Source organism: Tachypleus tridentatus, chromosome 6 (assembly GCF_004210375.1).
Source record: "Tachypleus tridentatus isolate NWPU-2018 chromosome 6, ASM421037v1, whole genome shotgun sequence".
Classification (NCBI taxonomy): Eukaryota; Metazoa; Arthropoda; class Merostomata; order Xiphosura; family Limulidae; genus Tachypleus; species Tachypleus tridentatus.
The window spans coordinates 90544258-90571101 of NC_134830.1; the positions used below are offsets into that span (position 1 = coordinate 90544258).

General features: G+C 34.8%; 2 protein-coding genes across 8 annotated transcripts in view; one reads left to right on the forward strand and one right to left on the reverse strand.

Moving 5' to 3' along the window:
• The window catches only part of LOC143253020 (uncharacterized), a 52865-nt gene extending 51064 nt beyond the window's left edge, over positions 1 to 1801 (reverse strand). The window contains exon 1 of the transcript XR_013029297.1: positions 1619 to 1801. The gene's annotated coding sequence lies outside the window, so the exon portion shown is untranslated. The remainder of the gene's footprint in view (positions 1 to 1618) is intronic.
• Positions 1 to 26844, forward strand: part of LOC143253018 (uncharacterized) — a 44525-nt gene that overhangs the window by 13497 nt on the left and 4184 nt on the right. For 2 of the 7 annotated variants that reach the window (XM_076506062.1, XM_076506065.1), the window contains 3 exons: positions 10825 to 10994; positions 21985 to 22240; positions 22958 to 26338. In XM_076506062.1, coding sequence (XP_076362177.1) covers positions 10825 to 10994; positions 21985 to 22240; positions 22958 to 26338 — 3807 coding nt within the window. The remainder of the gene's footprint in view (positions 1 to 10824; positions 10995 to 21984; positions 22241 to 22957; positions 26339 to 26844) is intronic. The other 5 variants (XM_076506067.1, XM_076506066.1, XM_076506068.1 and 2 more) reach the window with 5 other exon arrangements.

Below are 26844 nucleotides of genomic sequence, written 5' to 3' on the forward strand. Positions count from 1 at the left end.
GCAGGTCACAAAGGGTAAGAATAAGTAAAAAAATCTTATGCAACTGAGATTTCGAAAAAATTTGTTGACCTGTGTTATGTAATGAAACATCATAAACGTGTTAAAAACATTTTGTAGTCTTTCCAGTTTTGCACAATGAAATTAATAGCTTTACTATTTGATAGCTGTTATTGTTTTTTCTGTTATTATTTTTGTATTTTTTATGTCTTGAGTGATGTGAATGTTAAAATAAGTCTTTATTTACTTATACTTTTCAACGAATGTGAAATGAGCGCCTGTTTGCCTTGCTGTCGAGAGCCCGCGTAGAATAAGTGTTTGAAATAATGCGAACGTACTCTTCTTACCAAGAACCAGTAGTGGACTTGTTAAGAGTATAGTGTTATATCTTATTTTCATAGTTTTTATGATATTTTGTCGTACTTTCCATGCTAAAATGTTTATGCTTTGTAATCTTCGAAATTATATGGTGTATAACTGAATACTTCATACAAAATTATAAAATAATTAGTGTAATTAAAGTGTACAGACGAAGGGCCACATCAACTACAGCCTTCAATAAATAATGTGTACTTGATATTAATGTATGATCTAAAACATCAGGTATAGGATTCTTAAGATTACTAGTATGTTCAAAGTTGTACTCCTTGTAAGTTTTTATATTTCAATGAGCTAATAGTGCACTCGAAAACAATGTATAAAGTCAGAAGTATTAGAGAAGAGAAAATAATTAGTCTCTTTTCAACAATGCTTGGAGAAAAAATATAGAATAAGTGTTTGTTTTCACAGTTTTAAATTGAAAAAGTACTTTACATAAGATGTAAGATTTCACGAGCCCATTCTACCCAAAAACACAGCGAACCATAGTATAAGAAGAGAATGCTGCTCACTGAGAGATTTATATAATAGTATGAAATTTTATATCCCATCAAACTGTGTAAAACGTTTAGAGTCAAAATACTGTGCTGAAGTTTTAAGTGTGGAAACATGACTCATAAATAATAACGTTCTTTTGTCGAAAAGGAAATAACTTAATTCTTTTAGGAAATGACGTCAGATTTACCACAATGATCAACTTTATTTCAATATCATACATGATGAAAGTTATATTTTTCATTATAATCCACTTCATCGCAGTTCTACATAAAATGTGAATTGTCTTTTGATTTTAGCATTCACAGGGTTTTAATATAAATTTCAGTATGCTGTATGTGCATGTTATGAAAATATTAAGTTTCTCTAATTAGAAAATATTTATTAACTGTTTAATTTTAAAATGTACTCAATTAAGAATTAAAAAGGTAAATAATTATAGTTAAAGTTATTCTTATGTAAAAGTTTGATTGATCATACTTTCTCTCGATGGCTCAGCCGTACGTTTAATGTGTTATAACACTAGAATCTAAAGTTCGATTCTCATAGTTCATCTAGCCCTTAATGTAACATTAAAACAAACCATTGATCAGAATACATATCTGTAGATATAGTTGTTGTTTGTTTTTATAACCTAAATACACTTTCAAATGTAACTGCGATGGTGTTATACATAGAAACAATGTTTAACTTCCCCTTACAGTATTGAATAATAAATAAATTACTTGTGTATAACAGAACAACTAACTTGTTCTTTAAGCTTCTCGTAACTTATAGACATCCAGGAGATTTCCTCGGTAAACTGTCCTACTTTTGCTGGGGTTAACTAGGAGCACCTTTAGCCGTAAGCAACTCCACTACTACCCACAGAACTGGTTGCCAAACTTATTATTACATACAGGTTTCTCTCATCCTTTTTTTTTATTATTATTTCCACGTGTATCTGGCTTTCCGCGTAGAAATCTAATAACTCCTTACGAACTCCCGCAGCCACACCTTTAGTAGATGCAATACAACACAACTGACAATGACGAAGGTCAGCTCATACATTGCAAACGCATGAGTAAAGCAGTTCATCAGATATTTCTATCATCTACAATGTAATCTTTAAATATAATCTTCTTGGAATTTTGTCTTACAAATATTCCGCATACAAGTTTCTCCCAGTTTCACTTTCTATAATTAATTTTTCTTTTCATTGCATGTACTTTCTATAATCATATTTAAAAAAAAACAAAACGAAAAACAGTTAACATCTCTAATATGTGCTACATCCAGTTTTATTTCGTTCTTGTGTTCCAAACTCTTATATAGCGTATAAAATGTATGAACGTTTCTCTCGCGTATTTTAAACACAAAGTGAAAGTTCTTGCATAAACAAAACACTCATTTTTTAATACAGTTTGAAAATTATGTTATGTAGATCTTTGTGATAGCTGACACAGCTACTATTCTCTCTCTTTTGCAACTAGTATATAATTTATCTTTAGTAAGATACAATAAAATAATCTTTCCAAATTTTCGTGCAGGTTTCTTGTGACGCAGATACATTTAGACATTGGTATAAGTTGAGGGGTTTCTCCCTTGTATATATTATTTGATTTATTAGATATCACACATGTATCCTCTTTGCTGTCCTTATCCTGGTCAGACATATTTGTAAAGTATTCTCTTCACCCAGATTAACCAGTTGGATCACAAAGTAGGTATAAAGCAGATTTATTATCTCTACAGAATGTCTGAAAACTAAGTACTTATAAATTATGATTAAGCTGTGGGATACCTCGTTTAGAAACATTAAAATTGTTCGTTGATTCAAGAAGACTTAAGATTAGTTGTGGCCGTAACCAGTAAAGAATATAATGCCTGAAAATGACAGTAAATGAGCAGCCACAAAATGGGATAAAATTATTTTGTAAATGTTATGAATTTCTGTAAAAAGTCACTAATTAGCAATTATACATATATGATCACGCAGGCTACTAACTCTGGAAACTTCTACATTGTAGATGTTTTAAATATATGTTCCATATCAATGTTCCTGAACGTGTTAAAAAGTAAAATTTTAGTGCTGCGACTTTGCAAAAAGTTTGTTATTGCTGAACTTATTTTGAATGGCCTTTTTTGTGCTTAATTTACTGGTATCTGTAATGTTTGTAAGTTTCAATTATGGAAGGGCATATTCTAAGACCACGTAGGATAACAAAATTACCTGTTGCTACGACACACCCAAACTGCTGTTATACGACTTTTAATGGTTACTTTCCATAGTTTTGTGGATTTAGTGGCACAAAAGAGTAATGGTGGTGTCAAACATCCCTAACATCCCGGAACTTAATGAGATAGCCTCTATGCCCAGAAATTTCAAGGAACAGATTTGAGTCACCTGTAACCAAGCCAAGTAAAGTGACAAAAACGTATATCAGATAAAGACTGACGTAAAATGACAAAATTCCATTAAATGAAGAAGCTAATGTGTTGGATCTCCAGATAAGCAAGGTGCACTAATAACATCCTGAAATCGGGTCTTGCTGCCGAATTCAATGCAAAATGTGATGAATACTTGTATTCTTGGATACTGCATCACCACAATTATGCACATTCCATTCTTCACATCATTTTAAACCTGTTTTTACCCAAAGGCATTACATACATAAAGACTCGCAAACATCTGTCCATTTCCAGGTCCTTAAAATAATATTAGGAACTCCTCCAAATGGGCAAAGCCTCTCAGTTGTACGACAGTATAAAACTGATATTAAGTACTTTACTATATCAGCATAACAGCATGAGAGTGATGTGAAACAGTTGAATTAATCAGCGATAAAAGGATAGTCAATAAGGATTTGGACTATTTTTTTCAAATTTTTTAGCAAGTTATTGTTTTTAGCATATATGTGTATATAAAGATTGAGTCGGAGACAAGTGATGCAACATCTGATGCAAAATTTAGGTAGTTTTTCAATTGACACTCGAGACCAAAGGAAGAAACTAGTAGCAGGAGAGTCAGCTTCAAGGCAAAATCTAAGATCTAAAGTGACTCCAAAGATTCTGAAAAGTGTTACTTGCCAGTTATAGCAGCCCCTATGCAATACATTAAACAATGGTCATGGCAACCATATACCATATAGGACAATAGAACTTCTTTAGTATAGTTGTCATGACTCAGACACAAATGTAGATGGAGTCCAAAAGACATCAAGACTAAACAACTTTGTTTATTTATAACTCAAGAGGACATAGATAAATGTTTCGGAATTCTAAAGGTTTTTTCTTCAGTATCTGAAGCAAAATGAAATAATTTCATCATTCCTAAGTTAGTAGCTAAAATACATTGCTATAATAACAGCAATTTAGTTAAAATTAAAACACCTAGAAAATAAAGCAGTAGCAAACATAAACGCTGGACATATTCTAAAGCTCCCCATTGACCTAGTGGTATGTCTGCGGACCTATACTACTAGAAATTGGGTTTCGATACCCGTGGTGGGCAGCACAGATTGCCCTTTGTGTACCTTTCTGTATAACAAAACAAACATATTTTAAAATGTGCAGTTTGAAAGAAGTGTGCATGTTATTTAGTGTTGACGAAAGTTGTTTGATGTGGAGAATTTCTTTATTCAGTAATTTCAGGTGAGTGTTAGTCTTGCAAAAGATATTAAAATTTGATAAGTTAAGTTCATGTGTTGTTACTTCACGATGTTTGCGTACTGAGAAACGCAAGAGTTACTCAACTTTCTTGTGTCTTCATAGAAATTTTCATATGTTCAGTGGTTCTAACTAGTAAATGTTGTTTGGTTTGTGTCAGTTTAGTACAGAAGAAATCCTGTATCGTGATATAGTTTTCGAAACTAAGCTGACATCAACTTGGAGTAGTAATGACGAATTATACATTTAATTTAACTTCTTGAAGTTAAAGTTTGTTTACCAATGTCTGGAAAACAAGAGTATATAATAAGTTTGGTTAGATTTGGTAGTCTCTGTAAATTTGTGAGGTTCTTAATTAGAAAAGTATTGGTAATTTTTGGCAGAGTGAAAATTAAGGTCGTGGAACAAGGGTTACAAGCTCTGCTTAATAAGTATGTTATAATATTTATTTTGTATGTGAGTGGGATAAAGCTGTCAACTTGTGTAAGGAGTCCATTAGAAGTCTGCATAATTCCGAAACTTTTATCTGTGTCCTCTCGTATTATAAATAAACGACGTTGTTTATCTTACGTATCGTTATCATATTTAATGTGTAACTTTATTTTCCTCCGAACACATCGATTACTGACATCAAGACTGTGAGGGAAAAAGCACCTGCTTTCAACTGCGGCTTATCATTTGTTTCTCAAATGTCAATATCCTCTCACCAAACAAGACAAATGTCTAGTGAGACACGATTCCCATTCAGATCAACCATAAAAAAAGATATAGGTAACTCGATAACAAAGTATAGCCGTTTACTCTAGCTAGTGTGAAATAGCGAGATCAAAATTGTATTTGACTGCCAACTTAGGCTAGTGCAGTAGTCAACTCACAAAATGTATTTATGGAATAAAATTTGTGATTGTGCTAAACAATAATCATGCATCATTACATTGATACAAATGGCACAAATATGATAAAACAACTACCATACAGGTTTACTTGGAGCACCAAAGATATGGCCAACACTAAAATTGAGTGGGCATTAAGGGAGAGAACAATAATATCTTAGACGAGTACATCATCTGTTTCAGAAAGAATTAAAGGATTTTATATCAGTGAACATTTGATATCAATGTGCAGATGATAGCTGGATGCACTGAAAGGCCTCATTGGTTCATTATACTAATTCTGACTGCTACAAATTGTAAAATCAAAACGGAGTACTAAAATACAATTTAGACTCCTTCCACGATTCGAGAAAGCACTGTATGAATTCCACACTATGGTTTTTAGTAATGTTTATTACTTTCGAGAAGTTAATAGAATTTACACGTAAAGAATTACTGTGGGAAAATGTCTCATCTATATAAATAAAATACTCATTCTTGGTTGAAATTTGAAGCCGCAGATGAGAAGTACACCAAAAATACAAGATCAAAACTAAAATCTGGAAAATTCACACTCGTGCATGTGGAATTGGAGTTTGTTGGTTACATAATCGGTAGATATTGTGTCATCTCACTATGTGAAATGTGTAGTAACCCTACAATAGCCTCTACCTTCTAATAAACGAGAAATTTGTAGATTTCTAGGTTTTGAGTAATATTATAGATAGTTTAGTACTACTTTCTCTAAATAATCTGCATCGCTCTTTGCACTGATTAAATTACTTTGGATGTTAATCAGTATGTTCTAGGCCTCAACAAATACCTTAGTCAAAAACGAGTGGTGGTTTGTCTTCGTTAAAAGTGTCCATTTCTCTAAGATACAGACGTCTGAAGTCGTGAAAATGGCATATTTTTTAAAGTATAGAAGAATATGGAACATGTGATTATCTATATAGACCATACATAGAGCGTTTCTGATTAGTGATGACGAGAAAACCCACTTGTAGAGAAATATATATGTAAAAACGGCTGGTTTGGGTTGAGAATTTTCTCAATACTGAATACAGTACCTGTACTACAAAAGAAATAAAGAAAACTTCTTCAGTTCTAGCATTTGTTAACATTTATGGCCGTTATTTGTATAGTAGGAAGTTCATAATTCGACTGTATTTTAATGAACTGCATAACAGACAGGAAGGCTTCGATTTCAACGCATTGGAAACACTCTTCACTCGCACAAATTAACTTCATAATCAGTAGCCAACAATACACAATGACGACCTTATCAACTGCTGATGAGAATTTTGTTCCATTTTGTTTTTAATTTTATTCTAGCCCGTTAATTCACCATCTGTTATAATTATGTTTTATAGTAATTTTGAGTTTTTGTGTATCACTGGCTACATTTCTTATTATTTCTAACACTGTACTGTAATTTTGAATTATGGTGTTTGTGATTTACGTTTCACTTTATCTACATTTTGATCTTAATCTATTTTGCGTTATTTTGTTTTAATTCCGTTGAGCTGTAATTGTAATTTGTCTTTGTGTTGTATTGTGTTTTGATTTACTTCATTTAGAAACGCCTTTTTTGTAGTTTATTTATTGTTCTTCCATGACTTTGATTTACTTTTTTGGTTACTGTTTCTCTGTTTTAACCCTTGTTGTCTTTATGTAACTATGGCGTCTTGCACTTTACTTGAAAAAAATTATTACGCTTCTTATATGTCAATAACATTATAATGATATTAATGTTCAGACTTAATCAGTGATGTCGAGAAACCCACTTGTTGAGATGATATATGATAAAACGCTCGTTTGGGTTGAAGATAAATATTTTCTCAACCCAAACGAGCCGTTTTTGCATATAAATGTTCAGACTTGAAAGACGCTAAGATAAAGAAAGAAGTCGTCGTAGTTGAAATACCAAAAACTTTTACCTCACTACAGTTAGGATTAAATAATTCTCTCTAAGACACAGCGGTAAAAACCGGTTTTCGACACCCTTGATGGAAAGAACACAGGTAGCCCGTTGTGTAGCTTTGTGCTTAATTGCAAACAAACTAAAAGTATCGAATAATCCTTTAGCAAGTAAATTTTTTCTAGATTTTCGTGAAGGAGAGGATGTAAGCTAGAGTAAAGAAATAAGACACATGAAAAAAATGTATCCTGAGAATGTATGATAGAACAATGAAAGATAACACGTGAAAGAGTCTCATTCTGATGACTTAATCTGGAATAAAGATAGATGTGTGCGAGAATAAAAAAATCTGCCATGTGATAGAGCTGTATGCTGAGGATATAAGCTAGTACGAAGAAAGATGACCCATAATATATATATATTGAATAACTGAGTTCCCAGTAAAGAAATGTATGGTTCGTACATTAATTATGGTAATAGTTTGGTAAAAAGAAAAAAAGATGACGTATTGTAAAGTTGTAGAGTTAGTTACTGAAACACTCTTGAAGAGTTTTACATTTTAAATAGAAATTATTTAAACTAAGAGGTGATGATGTTTTTTTTTCTATAAATTCTGATATATTCAACCCCTGAAGTTTATTTGTAGATATATATAATGTTATTTTATAAACTCTCTGTAGTCAAATATTCTCAACTGGTGTTATTACTCAGAAGCAGAAATATTAGTGATTTACGTCTTTGTTTTCATTTTAAATGTATCAAAAATAAAACACTTCGCAATGTACATAACAGAAAACTGTGAACCTACCATACGTAAACGTTACAATAACAATATTCTGCCCAACAATACCGGACTTAAACTGCTAAAAAACGGGTTTCGATACCCGTGGTGGGCAGTATACAGATAGCTCTTTGTGTAGCTTTGCACTTAGTAACAAATAAAAAAAATAATATTCTGATTCACATGGCGTACAAAATTGCATAAACCATGTCGAATAAAAAGTCATATTTTACCACATATTACAAGTAAGATTTCATTTTTAATTGCGAGTAAATTTAATTAAACAATAATTGACTGTCCCTTGTATTACGAGGACCCAGGTCAGTGTGTTCTAAAGAAGTTTAAAGTTAATATTGTGTTTATCTCTCTGTAATAGATATATTGTGTTTATCTCTCTGTAGTAGATATATCGTAGTTTATATCTCTGTAGTAGATATATTATGTTTATGCCCACTTTCCCTGTCTTAAATGCCGTTACTTTTGTATTTAATATGTTGTGAATATTTTATCAAATAAAGTCTTGGGGGGGGGGGGTGACTGGTGGTTTTACAAGTTTTTTATTGTTGTTGTTTTTTAAGTTCAATGAAAGTTTTTACGCTTTGATTTATGTTTACATTATGGAATTGATGACACTGGTTCGTGGAATAGAAGTTGAATGATTTACAAAGACTTAAATCCATATGATTATAGCAAAACGTTCCTAAAAAATTTTAAGTTGTTCCTTCAATACTTGTTCAATATTTTAAATGTTATTAAGTATTAATATCATTTCAACAACCGTAACTGATTTTCACCAAAGATAGATTAGCTTATGGTTGATTATTAAGAACATCAACGAGGATTTTAGAGCATGATGAAATCAGTAACAATTTTAAATCCACATATCAACATTGATAATCAAATACAAATAAATCGATTCGATGTTTATTTCTAATGGTTTACTCAGACATTTAAAGGGGAAAATAATACAACATATTTTTCACCTTTTATAGAAAATATATTCAATAAAAGCTGTTAGTTTAAAGTAGTTTGTGCTTAACTATATAAAAAACGCAGATGGTTTTCATGTTACCATGATCATGAAATGTATTTAAAATTAAGAACAGTTAATTGTGTGAATTAATTCGTAAATACACAATATTTATTCATTAGTATTCGTTTTGAGCGAAAAATTTACATTTTCTCCAACTTCCTATGCTGTTAGCCAACGACAAAAAACAATTATTATAGAATCCGGCCCGGCATGGCCAGGTGGGTTAAGGCGTTTGACTCGTAATCCGAGGGTCGCGGGTTCGAATTCCAGTCGCACCAAACATGCTCGCCCTTTCAGCCGTAGGGGCGTTATAATGTGACGGTCCATCCCACTATTTGTTGGTAAAGAGTAGCCCAAGAGTTGGCGGTGGGTGGTGATGACTAGCTGTCTTCCCTCTAGTCTTACACTGGTAAATTAGGGAAGGCTAGCGCAGATAGCCCTCGAGTAGCTTTGCGCGAAATTCAAAATCAAATATTATAGAATTCGTTGACAATGCTTTAAATCTTCCCTGGCGCCTGTTTGGGATAATGAAAGTACATTAAAACTCGTCCATATGTAAAAACAACATATTAAATCACGCATAAGCATTTTAAAAGTCATTAAACAGTAAAAATAATACTTTTTCACACACCCATAGAGTGAATTTTTGTTTCAAATACATACAAAGTTAGGCGTTTTACTGGAGTAAGCTGATTTTGAGAACCGGTTGATGTTAAATATTCTTAATAGTTTAGCCAACAAATTAACCTTTTCTCACGTCTCTTTGATGTTACTATTGCATCCGTCTCCACGTTAAGGACAGTTTACCTTGCCTCAGGATGATCGTTGACCTAGTTTCAAACAGAAATATGGAAGCTTTCTAAGAGTAAATGTGTGTAGGTGTTCTACAACATTCAGTTATAACGATCTTGAGAACCATGTTTTAGTTAGGCTTAAAATAAAAAAATCTCTTATTTCGGTAATGTGATGATTAATAGTGTAATGGTTGCTTTGAATATTTTTGTTTGTTTTGTTGAATTTTTCGCAAAGCTACCTCGAGGGCTACCTACGCTAGCCGTCTCTAATTTAGCACTGTAAAACTAGAGGGAAGGCAGCTAGTCATTACCACCTCTTGAGCTACTCTTTTACCAACGAATAGTGGGATTGACCGTCATATTATAACGCCCTCATGGCTGAAAGGGCGAGCATGCTTGATGCGACGGGAATTCAAACCTGCGACCCTCACACCAAACATGTTCGCCCTTTCAGCGTTATAATGCGGGTCAAGCTCACTTTTCGTTGGTAAAAGTACACGAGTTAGCGATACGTGATAATGACTAGCTGCCTTTCTTCTAGTCTTACACTGTAAAATTAGGGACAACTAGCGAAGATAGCCCTCGAGTAGCTTTGCGCGAAATTCAAAACAAAAAAAAAATCATTCGTATAATTAAAATTAAACAATGTTTACAAGATACCCAAAATTGTATAGAAAACCCTTGTAAGTAGCGAAAAAAAAACATAAACGAAGTATTACTCTTAGAAAATGTATAAACATATTTTGTCTGTTTATATTTATGTTTTCGGAGTTCGAATCCATAATTTTGCCTTCTTTATTAAAACGTAATTTATTCTGTGAATCTATTTCCATGTTAGTATACAATATAAGTAAAATGCTAAATGTTTTGAAAATTTTTAAAACAAACAATTATTATGTAATCAGATAACATGGGGCCAGCTAGACATAGGACTGTCTCCTGCGGCCATGATGCCACAGATCACAACTTTAGACGTTCATTGCGAGAAGACTGGGATGACTGTGTTTATAGAGTTTGACAGACCTTACAACGGTATCATCTTTTCTAAAGGGCACTATAGTACTGCTACCTGCAGGTAAGTTTTGAAACCTGTTTCTTAAAGCAAAGGAGCGCATGGGGAATTCAGAGATCTCGTTTAGTTGATTTTGCTTATAGTTTAGGAATAAGATGAGCAACAAACCGATGCCACTACAGAAAAAGAAAATGAAATTTTGCACACTTCATTAACATAGATTTACTCGAGTTCTCATTTAAATCCAATTTATAAGGTTATTACATTGTACATGTGTATCTAATGTGCGAAAAATAAATAACCCTGTTTTAGCCCAATATTTTAAAAATAAATTCGCTACTCATAAAAGAAACAATTATATTATTAGAGTATTTTTCTAACGTACGAATATTCTTTTCATAAATAAGTGTTGTAGCTTGGGAAATAGAGCTTAGGAAAGGTAACGTATGATTAATAGATATTTCGGTATGCATATCATATCCTTACTCAGTATTCTACAAACAGTAAAAAATAATATTCTTTACACATAATAAGACAAAATATATTACATTGCCCCTATCAAAATATACATATTGTTTACCATATGGCAACGCTTTCAAATGAATAAAACTGATTTCTAACTTACGTGGTTTATAAATGTCTGGACGATTCATGATTCGCATTCTATTGCCAAAGAAACACATCTCGCATTCTGTGGCCGTAGGTTGGCTGTAAGAATGACGGTTAAGTTTAGCTATTAATTCAGATACGAATAACCCAAGATTTGGCGGTAGATGCAATTCACTTGCTGTTTTCCACTTAAGTCTATCAGTTTAACATTAGGGATGGCTGTGCCTTTTGTGAAGCTTTTCACAAGGATTCTAAAACTTGTATGTTTATTAAATTTCGCGAAAGTTAAGATGGCTACGTGTGCTAGCCGCATCTCATTTTGAAGTGATAGATTAAGGGGTGGAACCTACGCAAGTGATATATTAAAGGGTGAGAAGTACTCAGATTATAGATTAAAGAGGTACCACATACTCAAGTAAAATATTAAAGGGTTGGAACCTACTCTAGTGATAGATGAAAGGAGTGTCAACTACCAGTGATAGATTAAAAGGGTGGCATCTACTTAAATGATAGATAAAATGGGTAGCAGCTACTCAAGTGAGAGTTTCCAAACTGAATGGGGTTTAACAGCCTCATTTACAACACACCTCCGTTCTGAAAGTGCCAAAAACTTTTTTTCATATTTTTAATAACTGACGGAACCACTGAATCTCGAATGTACAGATCAACATACTAATCATTGGACAGCGCTCGGCCTAACTCTAAATTTGACTAGTACATTTATTTTGAATGACCCTAGTGATGATTACTATGTTAACAGAAGTCAAAAGTCAAAAAATGTTTGTGCGTTGTACATTCACTACCTAAATAACAATAATTATTTTTAATGAGATATTAATTTTGCATCATTAGATAACTAACTATGTCTGTAGTTTCAATGCACAACGAAACGTTGAACTGCTGTGGACAATGGAACTTGAATAGAAAAATGAAAACATATAAATCGTTTCAAATAGAACTTTTGAACTACCTACCATCTTAAAAATTTTTGCTTTCATCTTCTCTAAACAACACTTGATGAAAAACCTATTTCGTTTATGTAAAGTTTATTCCAATGTAATGATAAAAACCAACAAAAATTCAAGTTGTTTATAACTTGTGGATGTTCGTTTTTTTTGTTTTTTTTTGGTTTTGGATATGATATCTTTTATATCAAAGTATACTTTTAACAGCAGAAACTGTGATGTTCTATCATAATCAATAATTTTATTGCGTAATTTTGATATTATTTAACTAAAATAAATCATTTATTAAAATTGAATAGGTTTATTTAACTAGGAGAAATAGAATGGAGGCGAAGTGTTTATTAAAGCGGCGACTTAAGTAATACTAAATTACATAAAATGTTTCCTAAATTAGCTATTAAAAAAATAACCTCTGTGTAAATCTTAGTTGTTTAAGGTGACATTAAATCAAAACGAACCTAAACATTTGCCAGTGTACTTCCAAACTTTCCTTTTTTTATAATCACTGTCAATCTCTTTCATTACTTTTATTGTTCTTTTCTCTACATTCTCGTTTCATCACTTAACTACTGCCATTGTCAATCCTCAGAGCGGAAGAAATATCCACAATTTTATCATTCGAACGGATGCAAAAATATACGAAACGATAATATTAACTGTATGAATTCAATAATACCGTAATCTTTTAGAGCGACGAACTTTTTCAAGAGTTTTGGGATATAGCCAAGAAGATCTCGTTCGGTTTCGAATGTTGAAAAGCTTCTCACGTTCCATCTGCTCATTTTTGTTAAATTGGACGTTCATGAAGTATTCTTCATATAAGACAATGTCGACTGTTATGTGGATTTCTAGAAGAGTGAGGATTATTTTACTCCCCTCAATGGAATCATCAAAATTAGATAAACTCGCGAAGGTTACATACGTATGGGACTAAGGTGGTTCGTTTGATCTCATCAGGGACTATTACGGTTATGATAGTCCAAAATTTGAAAATGCTAACGCAAAACGTATCCAATTAACTGATGAGACAGGGAGTCCTATTAAAAATAAAACAATGCGGTAGTTTTATAGAACCAAGCGATTCAAATAATTGACTAATAATGCGTTTAAGATTCCAGACTAAATGGGCACTTATTTATCATGTAAATAAACGTTTGTAAGATCTCTTCTACTAACCCTTTCCAACTAGAATTAACTTGTTATAGTAGTTCTCGAGTAAAAATTAATTCTCCAATTACAGCAATTGGTTCGTCACCCGTCATTTCACCTGAACTCCTTCTACAATCCGAATAACATACCCTCCTGTAAACCATCATCTCCATCATCCCTATGCATGTGTCTCACAACTCCAACTCTGTGAATATATAAATATATTCGAAAATTGGCACCTGCACTAAAGAACTTCAACAAAAACACAGACACAAATTGCTTGTGCATTATATTGATAGATAACGCAGAGACGTTAAATTGTAACGCTTGAAATACTTCATTTGCGATAAAAGGACGCGAAATATGGACTCTCAAAATAATAGATCGGAACACTGACCATTGGCCTCGCTCAGCGTAACTGCGACTAAAATACTTTGTTCCATTCATAACTTCGTCAAATGAAATATACATTTATTTTGAACAAGCTACTTTATATTTTCAATATACTCTAAATATTTTACCTAAAATATATTACAACATTCAAGAACTAAAACTGAGAAACTGTAAACTTTTTGGTTCGCGATACGACACTTTTTGAATTTTTTTTGTTTGAAAAAAGGAAAGAATGGTTATTAACTTGATTAACACTTTTACTATAATATGTATTAAAAATTACTGTGTAAGTTTTATAAACTAATACTGAAGATTTGTGAGTTTACTTGCACGAGTGTATTCTTTGCCCAATAACAGATTCTAAAATATTTCACCAAATACTTAAGCCCAGATCCAATTAAAAATAATAGTGAATAGGAATTTTACACTGCTAATGCAGGCGTATGATGGTTTCATTGTCTTGAATTTTTGGCATGTCCCACAGTAATCCCTATACGGTGAATCCGAAAATGGTATCTATATTTCTCCATAATGTACAAATTTTTCACAGAACTAATTTTACGTAAGTGAATCATTTTCATTGAAAGTGGATCACATTTTCTTATGCTTAATACGTTGACAACTACTGGCTAAAGATTTGTCTCGAACAATCGCGAGCGAGTCGTACGAATCGTTCTACAACACAAACAAAAAAAAAAAACATTCATATGGTAAACGAAATAATAATAATTTGACCTAAGTAAAAGTTTTTCATCAACATATGTGAAAATTCCTGACGTAATAAAAAAAATAATATTATTTACGATATCAACGTAAATCTATGATAAATCCGTTATTAAAATCAAAACAACTTTTATGAAGTTTAAATTTCTAAACCAATGTAATTTACCCGGGTTTTTTAAAAAAAACGCTCAGTCTTTTTAGTCGTAAAAATTAGTACAAAGATCAAAGCTTTGTTTGTTTTGAATTTCGCGCAAAGCTACTCGAGGGCTATCCGCGCTAGCCGTCCCTAATTTAGCAGTGTAAGACTAGAGGGAAGGCAGTTAGTCATCACCACCCACCGCAAACTTTTAGGCTACTCTTTTACCAACGAATAGTGGGATTGACCATCACATTATAACGTCCCCACGGCTGAAAGGGCGAGCATGTTTAGTATGATAGGGATTCGAACCCGCGACTCTCAAATTACGAATCGAACGCCTTAACCCACCTGGCCATACTGGGTTGACGGCCAAAGCAAATGTTTCTGTCTCTTATAAAATATCACCCTTAAAAAATGTCAACGTTTATGGCATATTACGTAGATTCTGTTTTTAATATTAGATTGATGAACCAAATGAATAAACTACCTTTCAACGAAATAGTTAGAATGTTGAGAAAAACTTGGATGTCTTAGTTAAGGTTCAAATCTGTCTTAAAAGGAATTTTCTATATATTCACAAAACAAATTTTGCACACATCATAACATTATTGCAAACCGAGATATATATACACTCAGTACAGTTTCCCAGACTGTGGTCGTCAGACTACTGGTAGTTTGAGCTGCTTTCAAGTGGTTTGCTGAAAGGTTTTATAACTGTTGGTGGTGGTAGGGGGATTTGTAAAACCCAGAGCAAACCCGACTTTTGATACCTTAAATATTCAGGTATTAAGCAGGAAGAATATGTACAAATTAAGTGTAAAAACCTAAAAGTTAATGTTAGAAAATGTAAACTTTGGAGTTTTCGGGCATAATAAAATAGTGGCTTACCTGATAGTTTTTATATAAAAGAGGGGCCATCTTTGGAGCTTTCTTGGTACAGAACATTAAGATTACAGTTTAAATCCATTATTAGAGTTTGGGATTCAGAAAACTGGATAATACCCATAACTTGCAGGAAAAATAGTCCATTGTCTGGTACCTTTTCCTATTACGTACTTGTTCGAGACGAGATTTCCGTCACTAGTGGCCCTAAAGTCCAAATCATGAAGCAGGGTAAATGCTCAACCTGACCTGAGGTTAAAACTGTTGAAAATCACACCCAATATTACAGAACTTTGTTTACCTTGCATTAAAACTTATAAAGGTGGGACTGTTGTTAAAATTGGTATTATAGTGATAATACGATTTTAAAACAAGAAGCATGATCTACGATCATTCCAGGATTATTTAATAAAAATTCGAATTAAGGTAATCAAAATCTCAGAGTAAAATACCTAGTCAAAAAGCATAATTAACATGAATTATGAAAAATTTACTTTTTTCAAAAGTAGAATTAAAAATGTAGGGCATCTTTCAGATTTAGACTTCTTTAAGGACGTTGCAACATTTGCGAATTATGTAAGTCATCCTCTTTGACACTATTCAAAAATGTATAATTTGAATTACGTGCAGTCAGTTTGAGACTTGAGTTGTAGACCCTAAGCTCAAGGACTATAGGAAGCATAATCATTGTAATGGCCATATAAATCAAACACGTGTCCTGGAGGACGAAATAAAAATAACGTCATCCCGGATTTCTACATTTGTTGTCCCAGTTAAATTAATAATGCTTTTCAACCAGAAGTCTTCATCTATAAAACAAATGGTTTATAAAACTGCTGAGAAGTTGTACCTAAGTGATCCATTGTTTTGAAATTATCACCAGCCACTCAACAGAACAACAAATGGTAGGCACAACTTTTATAGCACTTGAAGGTAAAAATAAATAAAAATAGGAGAAATACAAATTTATTACTCACTGTAAATGACACCAATGTAGTTTTATTGTAAATTATTTTACTCGTGACCAGGAAATACGAGGTCTGTTCAAAGAATACGCGGACTGTTTGAATTGCGCGGCTCCAGTTGGTTTCAGGGGAATACGCTTGGTGTCGCTGGGTTTGCACAGATCAGCTGATTACGACGCCATTTACCGATTGCAGATATCTTTATTTGTGTATTAGCTACGCGGTTTTAAGTGAAGTGCGATGTTTTCGTTTGGCGGATTTCAGAATGAATGACCTGAAGAAGCAACGACTTGATGTGAAATTTTGTGTTAAACTTGGAAAATCTGCGACTGAAACTTTTGCTATGCTTAACACGGCTTACAGTGATGTTGCTATAAAGCGTACGGCATGTTTCAAGTGGCATGAACGTTTTAAGAATGGTCAACAGTCCATTGAAGATGATGAGCGTCCTGGACGTCCTTCCACGTCAACTGACGACCCACACGTCGACGAAATCAACACCCTGGTGCGAGCAAATCGACGTCTGACTGTCAGGGAGCTTGCTGGAGAGTGTGGGATATCAGTTGGATCTTGTTACGAGATTTTGACCGAAAAATTGAAGATGCACCGCGTTGCTGCGAAATTTGTGCCTCAGAACTCGTGAGTTTTTGGCCAAACACTCGATCACTGTTCTTCCCCCCCCCCTACTCACCTGACCTTGCTCCTTGCGATTTTTTCTTGTTCCCCAAACTCAAAAAATCCTTGAAAGGAAGAAGATTTGAGATGATTCCCAAGATTAAGGCAAATGCGACGAAGGAGCTGGAGGACATTACAAAAGAAGTGTACCAGGACTGTTTCAACAAGTGGAAACACCGTTGGGATAAGTGTGTGCGTTGGGGAGGAGAGTACTTTGAAGGGATCCCAGACCTGTAACTTCTAAATAAAGTACATTTTGTTTTATGACGTCTGTCCGCGTATTTTTTGAACAGCCCTCGTATGGACCAAGTCTTCCTGTACAATATTATTCATTATGGACACTTATCTATTAGTATTTTAATAATAAATTAACAAAACAAGATATAATTTTGTGTATAAAGCAGTTGTTCCGACTGTACCTTCTCCACAATTTCCTAAACAAAGTTTATATTATAATGTGTATAAACTATATAAACGCATAATCCACACTTTCTCCAATGAATACCTCTCAATGCGAAATAACTTCTAAACCATGTAAGAATAAGGCAGAAAGTAACAGTATGATTTAAAAACAATATATAAAAAGAAGCTTAGTGTGTTTACATTTTACATCCGTTGAAAAGAGCAATCAAAATAAGAACAGTTTAATTATTTTCGTTGTACTAAAGGAACTTCAAATAAGCTCATTCAAGACCATTCTGAGAAACTCAAACATTCTATATACTATACCTAGTATGAAAAAGAACAAGAACAAAAAACTGTTTAAAACACAAAATTAACCAACAATATATATATATATATATAACATTCTGATTAATATTACATTGGTGATGTTTATGTGCTTATTTTGTTTTGTTAAATTTACTAATACTTTCAAGATCTGAAAATATTTATATTTCCTTCCTGTAAGAATTAAACTTATCACAGTCGTTTGAATCTTTAGTGGATAATAAATTTATTCGCTCAATAGAAAGACCTTGTTAATAGGAAACCATTTAACTTAACTGTTCAGTGTGAATTTTAGGTTATTTAATAACTATCGCTATTTTTTCTTTTTTTTCATAAAACATAGGTGGAACTACTATTGATTGGATTGTTCGTTGGAAATCATTCTTTCATTGGTTTTAGTTTTTAACAACTTCAAAGCTTTTCCTCATTATTGTTCTTATTTATCACTCCCCCCAGCATATTTTTTGACAGATAAGACATTTTGTTATAAAACAAATAAATATCAGGAAAACACTTGTTAATTTACATATTTATATTTGGTCTAAATATTTTATCTAAAATGTATTATAACACTCAAGCAATAAAACTGACAAACCTGTGAACATTTTGGTTCGCGATACGACACTTTTTTGAATTTCTTTTGTTTGTAAAATTTGTTAGTTTACTTGCATAAGCGAATTTCTTGCGCAGTTCGACATATTCTTAGAGTTCACTGAATACCTCCGCCCAGATCTCGTAATATCTATAAAGTTACAAATTTACTTCAACTATAAATTGTAATTGGCTTAAAGGCCTCCAACAACTCGCTCACCAATTGCAAGCACTCCAGTAACTCGCTTACCAATATCTGGCTATTCGAATATCTAACAATAATTTTGTTATTTCCTTAGCTGTTAATGAACGTAAGTCATAATTAGAGCTTTCCAAAACCTTAAAATCAAATCAATCTGACCCAAACGTCTTTAAACTAACGATAATATAGCTTGGTATATTCAATTGATCCTGGTAAATGAAAATGAACCTCAGTTTATGTTGTTGTTTTGTCTCTTTATCCTCCTAAGTTACAAACGTCAAAGAAGTCATTTTTGAAAACGTGATCAAGTTATCTTCAAATTGCTAACGTACATTGATTGGTAATCACATCAAACTTTAACAGCGCGTCGTGACACTTTCTTTGACGCATTATTTTGTGTATTTCTAATCTATAAGCATAACACAGAAATGATAAATTTTAACAGTTCAAGACTGTTTACCCTTGATATTATTCCTTACACAACACACGAAATCGAACACGTGAAAGTCTAGATGACTGAAAATCAAGACTTTAAATTACGACGATTTGTTCGTTTCTTTGTTCAACTTTAAGCACAAAGCTACACAATGGGCTATTCGTGCTCTGCTCACCATGCATGTTGAAACCCGGATTCTAGCGTTGTAAGTCCGCAGACATCCCGTTGTGCCACTGGAGGGGGGGATTACAACGATGTTTGACAATTTTCTAAATACTTTTATCTCTATTTGTATGAATATTATCTACCAGTTCTGTTGACAAATCTTTAGCTTGTTACGATTTGTTTGTTTTTTGAATTTCGCGCAAAACTACTCGAGGGCTATCTGCGCTAGCCGTCCCTAATTTAGCAGTGTAAGACAAGAGGGAAGGCAGCTAGTCATCACCACCCACCGCCAATTCTTGAGCTACTCTTTTACCAACGAATAGTGGGATTGGCCGTCATATTATAACGCCCCCACGGCTGAAAGGGCAAGCATGTTTGGTGCGAGGGGGATTCAAACCCGCGACCCTCAGATGACGAGTCGAACGCCTTAACCCACCTGGCCATGCCGGGCCTAGCTTGTTACGGAATGTTTCATGTTTGTTTTGAGGACGGTTTCTCATTATTGGTGGTATCGACTGTCATTTCAGATTTCGAACGATATATAAAATTCCATGCAATGACTAAAATGACCCTGGCCTGTTTTCACATCTGGTGTCATCAATTATTGCCGCCTCTTTAGCCTTCAGTTTGACCTGACATAAAAAAAATATTCATCGGTGCAGGAATGTTGCAAGTATTCATTATTCCTTGTTTCGTGCAGAATATTTCAATATGCAGGACCTGAGATGAATCAGTAACGTTTGTACAACAGTTTTCACCCATTCTTTGCCGTTGTATTTAAATAACTTCATCAGTTCGTTAAAAAATAAGTGTCTGTGTGTGTTTTCTTACTGCAAAACCACTTCGGGCTTTCTGCTGTGGCTGCTGTTCGAAAGAGAATATCTAAACAATATATATTGGAGCTACAATAGTAGGATTGTCAGTGCATGGATCGTATTATGAATAATATTTACAAACAACATTTGTGTATGAAAAACAACTTTCGTCAATTTTTTAACGTGAGCTCATCTCACATACTTAATTAAGCTATGTAAATATGGAAATTGTAGATGTCTGTGTCGAGGTTACGAGCATCACCTTGTACAACCTTTGCTGAACACACCAATAACTATATATCAAACCACCGTAACATTAATTTGGGTGTTATATTCACAAAATCCATCCATCCTAAAAAAAAAAGGTATTTCCTGCACTCTTTTAGTGTTGGGGCTGTGAAAAGTAACTTGAAGTGGTAAAGTGACTGAAATCCATTAGCACATCATGAACTTAAAGGCCAATCATAGGAAGCATAGAAGTCTTCAAACGGCAAGGAGGTATTCAGGAACTATTTATAACCACCTTGGTAGTTGTTGTGCAGCAAAATGAGTAAAAATTATACCTATTGCTGCTTTAAAAATGTTCCTCTCTGCTGATCCTACTGTTGACTGCCATGATGTTTCGCCCTACCAAGTCACAGGTGAAATCGTTCATATCTCAGTTGAAAGCTAAACATAAAAAGATGATAGCAGAAGAATAAAAGTTTGTCAGCTGCTTCGTTAACGATGTTGAGAATGTGGATTTATTAACATATACCGAATTTACTCTCAGCGAGTATAAAGACACGAGGATGTTGTATTTCACTTTAAAATTTATAAATTAACAGACTAAAATTTGTCTCGAAAAGTTATGACCAAAACCATTCTCCTTGGGACTTTCTGGATGGACGTGTTAAAAGAAATGTTTTTGTTAGGATAAGTTATATATTTTCAAAATTTTAGTTTTACCAAAATTTATACATGTTGGGACGCACTTTGGCTCAGTGTACAAGTTCTGGATTTTAAAATTGGCGAGCTAGATTCAAATCTGCCATGTTAATAACACCTGAAATGGTTTATCACTTTCCAGTTTATAATATTGAAGTGAGTGAAAGTTGCAGAGTATGATGAAACATTCCTTTGGATTTGTAGAAATAATACACAGGTTATGTTTGTGGTTTTTTTTAGAATTAAACACAAAGCTACACAATGGGCTATCTGAGCTCAGCCCACAAAGAGTATCGAAACCCGGTTTTTAGCAGTCGAGTCCGCAGCCGTACCGCTGTGAAACTGGGGGGGGGGAGATAATATACAGTTCATTTCCCTTTTAATAGGTTAGTAATAAATAAAGTCTTTTAAACTCTTAAACAACACTTAATCAGGGGTTACAGAATTTAAAAGAAACAAAGATTTTTTCTTTCATATTTTGTACTCTTTATTTTTCTATGATTTTCACAATTTGAGACGCAAAAGAACTATTTATCACCATTGAAATTTAATATGAGATAATGAAGACAAAATAACTTAAGTAGTTTTCTTCAAAACTTCCACTGAAATAAGTTTTAATACGTAAAAGTATAGTGATAGCGTAAAATGTTGAAATCAATGAAATCGATTAGTTAACATTTTTTTTCAGGTATGTCCAGGCGAATTCAGGTCAAATGTCATATACGTTTAAAATACCAAAAGAAGGTTGTGGAACGACGTCCTTTCCAGACCCAAATGATCCCAGGGCAAGTCTCAGTTACGAAAATATCATTATTTTTCAAATGGATCCCGATTTTCAAGAAGTTTGGGATATGGCACGAAGGATTTCTTGTCAGTGGACGAATATTTTCCAGAAGCGTATTATTTTCCAACCTTTTGTCGTGGACATGTTGGACGTTATCTCAGTAAGATTATTACAAACTTGAAATGTTGAGATTTGCTTTTGCACGCTTGGCTAATTTTTATAAATTTACCTAACTCTTTATTGTCATTTGGAATAGTAAGTGGTGAGGTTAAATGCTTTCAGAAAGTGTTCTTTCTCGTAACTGGCTTAATTTTATGAAATATCATAATGAGTATGTAGAAATAGTACATAATCTACTTTGTTTTTAACAATAAGAAAACACAAAACCAACTCAACAATAGTCACATCTTAATGCTAATAAAATATATTATAATTAAATTTCTGAAATGTACAGCAACACATAAAGTAATTTTTGGTTAACTTTTATTGTAAGAAGGTAATTGAAGAAGATTTTTTTCTAATTTCAAATAAACTTTAGTTAGTTGTTTAATGAAATGTTATTAGATAGGATGGGATCCCTTTCCTTTTTAGGAGTAATGTTACATAATTATGTAACCTATAATCAGGTCTCCAATAATAATATTACCTTTCTGTAGAGTTTTAAAACAAAAAATGTATATCTGTTCATATATTGAATGAATTCTCAAGTTTTATATATGCAGGTATCAAAACCTATTGTTTAAAATGTTGTTGAGTATTTAATACCTTGACAAGTGTGAGCCATTGATCATGTTATATTACTTTTTTAACAGCTGCAAAGTAATAATTTTGTGTTAATATCAATTCATAATAGAAACACAGAACACTTATTTTTCAGGTTCCATTTCAAGGAGACAAAATAAACTGCTGGATGGACGTCCAACAAGGAACGTTTCCACAGTCCCGGCCAATCGATGGTTTAACTAAAATTGGTGAGGAATTGACAATAGTAATTTATGTCCAAGATGAAAACAAAAACTTTGATATCAGCGTGAAGGACTGCTATGCCTTTGACAGTCCAAACTACAACAAAAGTGACACTAAAAGATTACAGCTAACAGATTTTGATGGTTGTCCATTAAGACCCAAACTTATTGATTATTGGAAACGAACTCTTCAGACTGGTGATACAGGAGCAAGCATCATTGCATTTAACTCCCTTAAAGCTTTCAAGTTTCCGGATGGTATGGATGTGTACATCACTTGTAATATTGAAATATGCCAAGAAGAATGCACAGATCGTTGTCCAGGTGAACCGACCAACCCTGTTATTGTAACGGTTCCCCCAACACTTCCACCAATTACTCAACCTCCAATAACTCGCCCACCAATAACGAGACCACCGATTACAAGACCACCAATTACAAGGCCTCCAATAACAAGACCACCTGTAACTAGACCTCCAATAACAAGGCCACCAGTTACTCGCCCACCGATCACAAGACCACCTGTAACTAGACCGCCAATCACAAGACCACCAATTACTCGCCCACCGATCACAAGACCGCCTATAACAAGACCACCTATAACTAGACCTCCGATTACAAGGCCGCCTATAACTAGACCTCCGATTACAAGGCCGCCTATAACAAGACCTCCAATTACTCGCCCACCTATTACAAGGCCTCCAGTAACAAGACCACCAATTACCTATCCACCAATAACAAGACCTCCAATTACTCGCCCGCCTATTACAAGACCACCTATAACTAGACCTCCGATTACAAGGCCGCCTATAACAAGACCACCTGTAACTAGACCTCCAATTACTCGCCCACCGATCACAAGACCGCCTATAACAAGACCCCCTGTAACTAGACCTCCGATAACAAGACCACCAATTACTCGCCCACCGATCACAAGACCACCTGTAACTCGACCTCCGATTACAAGGCCGCCTATAACAAGACCACCTGTAACTAGACCTCCAATTACTCGCCCACCGATCACAAGACCGCCTATTACAAGACCACCTATAACTAGACCTCCGATTACAAGGCCGCCTATAACAAGACCACCTGTAACTAGACCTCCAATTACTCGCCCACCTATTACAAGGCCTCCAATAACAAGACCGCCTGTAACTAGACCTCCAATAACAAGGCCACCAATTACCCGTCCACCAATCACAAGACCACCTGTAACTCGACCTCCTATAACAAGGCCGCCAATAACAAGACCTCCAATTACTCGCCCACCTATTACAAGACCACCAATTACAAGGCCTCCAATAACAAGACCACCTGTAACTAGACCCCCGATAACAAGACCGCCAATTACTCGCCCACCGATCACAAGACCGCCTGTAACTAGACCTCCGATAACAAGACCACCAATTACCCGTCCACCAATTACTCGCCCACCGATCACAAGACCACCTGTAACTAGACCTCCTATAACAAGGCCGCCAATAACAAGACCTCCAATTACTCGCCCACCTATTACAAGGCCTCCAGTAACAAGACCACCAATTACCTATCCACCAATAACAAGACCTCCAATTACTCGCCCGCCTATTACAAGACCTCCGATTACAAGGCCGCCTATAACAAGACCACCTGTAACTAGACCTCCAATTACTCGCCCACCGATCACAAGACCGCCTATAACAAGACCCCCTGTAACTAGACCTCCGATAACAAGACCACCAATTACCCGTCCACCAATTACTCGCCCACCGATCACAAGACCACCTATAACAAGACCTCCAATTACTCGCCCACCTATTACAAGACCACCAATTACAAGGCCTCCAATAACAAGACCACCTGTAACTAGACCCCCGATAACAAGACCGCCAATCACAAGACCTCCAATTACTCGCCCACCGATCACAAGACCGCCTGTAACTAGACCTCCGATAACAAGACCACCAATTACCCGTCCACCAATTACTCGCCCACCGATCACAAGACCACCTGTAACTAGACCTCCTATAACAAGGCCGCCAATAACAAGACCTCCAATTACTCGCCCACCTATTACAAGACCTCCGATTACAAGGCCGCCTATAACAAGACCACCTGTAACTAGACCTCCCATAACAAGACCTCCAATTACTCGCCCACCTATTACAAGGCCTCCAATAACAAGACCGCCTGTAACTAGACCTCCAATAACAAGGCCACCAATTACCCGTCCACCAATCACAAGACCACCTGTAACTAGACCTCCTATAACAAGACCTCCAATTACTCGCCCACCTATTACAAGACCACCAATTACAAGGCCTCCAATAACAAGACCACCTGTAACTAGACCTCCAATAACAAGGCCACCAATTACCCGTCCACCAATTACTCGCCCACCGATCACAAGACCACCTGTAACTAGACCCCCGATAACAAAACCGCCAATTACTCGTCCGCCCATCACAAGACCTCCGATAACAAGGCCGCCTATTACTCGCCCACCAATTACAAGGCCTCCAATAACAAGACCGCCGATCACAAGACCACCAATTACTCGCCCACCGATCACAAGGCCTCCAATTACTCGCCCACCGATCACAAGACCACCTGTAACTAGACCCCCGATAACAAGACCGCCAATTACTCGTCCGCCCATCACAAGACCGCCTGTAACTAGACCTCCGATAACAAGGCCGCCTATTACTCGCCCACCAATTACAAGGCCTCCAATAACAAGACCGCCGATCACAAGACCACCAATTACTCGCCCACCAATCACAAGGCCTCCAATTACTCGCCCACCGATCACAAGACCACCTGTAACTAGACCCCCGATAACAAGACCGCCAATTACTCGTCCGCCCATCACAAGACCGCCGATCACAAGGCCGCCTATTACTCGCCCACCAATTACAAGGCCTCCAGTAACAAGACCGCCGATCACAAGGCCTCCAGTAACAAGACCTCCAATCACCAGACCGCCTATAACAAGACCGCCAATTACTCGTCCACCAATTACAAGACCTCCTGTAACTCAACCACCTACTAAGAAACCTAAATGGTCTGGAAATGCTCCACCTGATCATCCATTTCACAGTTTTCACTATCAGCCCGTCCGACCAAGAAGATTTGGAAGATCCGTTTGGGAAATTGAGCGTAGAAATATAAAATCAACACTTCAAGAGAATAATCGACTTCCAATTTTTTTACGGTCAAGTTTTCGGGTTGGAGACGAGTCAGTGCCGTTAAATTCAATAAAGAGGAGTCAGAAACAATATATATATCGCCTTTTTAAAAAATATATCCCAGTAAGTGTGCTTTTTTAAATTTTAATTGTACATTTCTCCACAAACTAAATGAATAATATAAAATAATATTGGATTCTTTAATCTTCTTTAGAAATATCTGTAGATGAAAGTACAAATGTACAATTACTGTTCAAATATAGACAGTTTGTAATTTGTTGTTTTTAATCGTGGTATTGAACTGTAAAGCATGTGGAATATAGTCTTATCTTTGTATTACGTTCCCCAGATAAATAAAAATAGCATATTTGTAAATATATATGTTATTTAAAACAATAAAGAACAATTTATCTATGCCAATTTCCTAAATGTGAGGCATGTTTTTTTGCTAAAGTACTGTTAGCATGGTATTTATGCTAACCACCATCATGTGAACGATAGGTTTGTAAAGTCTTTAAAACTAATAATAGTAGCTTGGTATAAAAAAACAACATTATATTATATTAAAATAATGAAATTGTTGATGCATTTTGCTGCCTATTCGAGAGGTGATTTTGTTTACTGAAGAG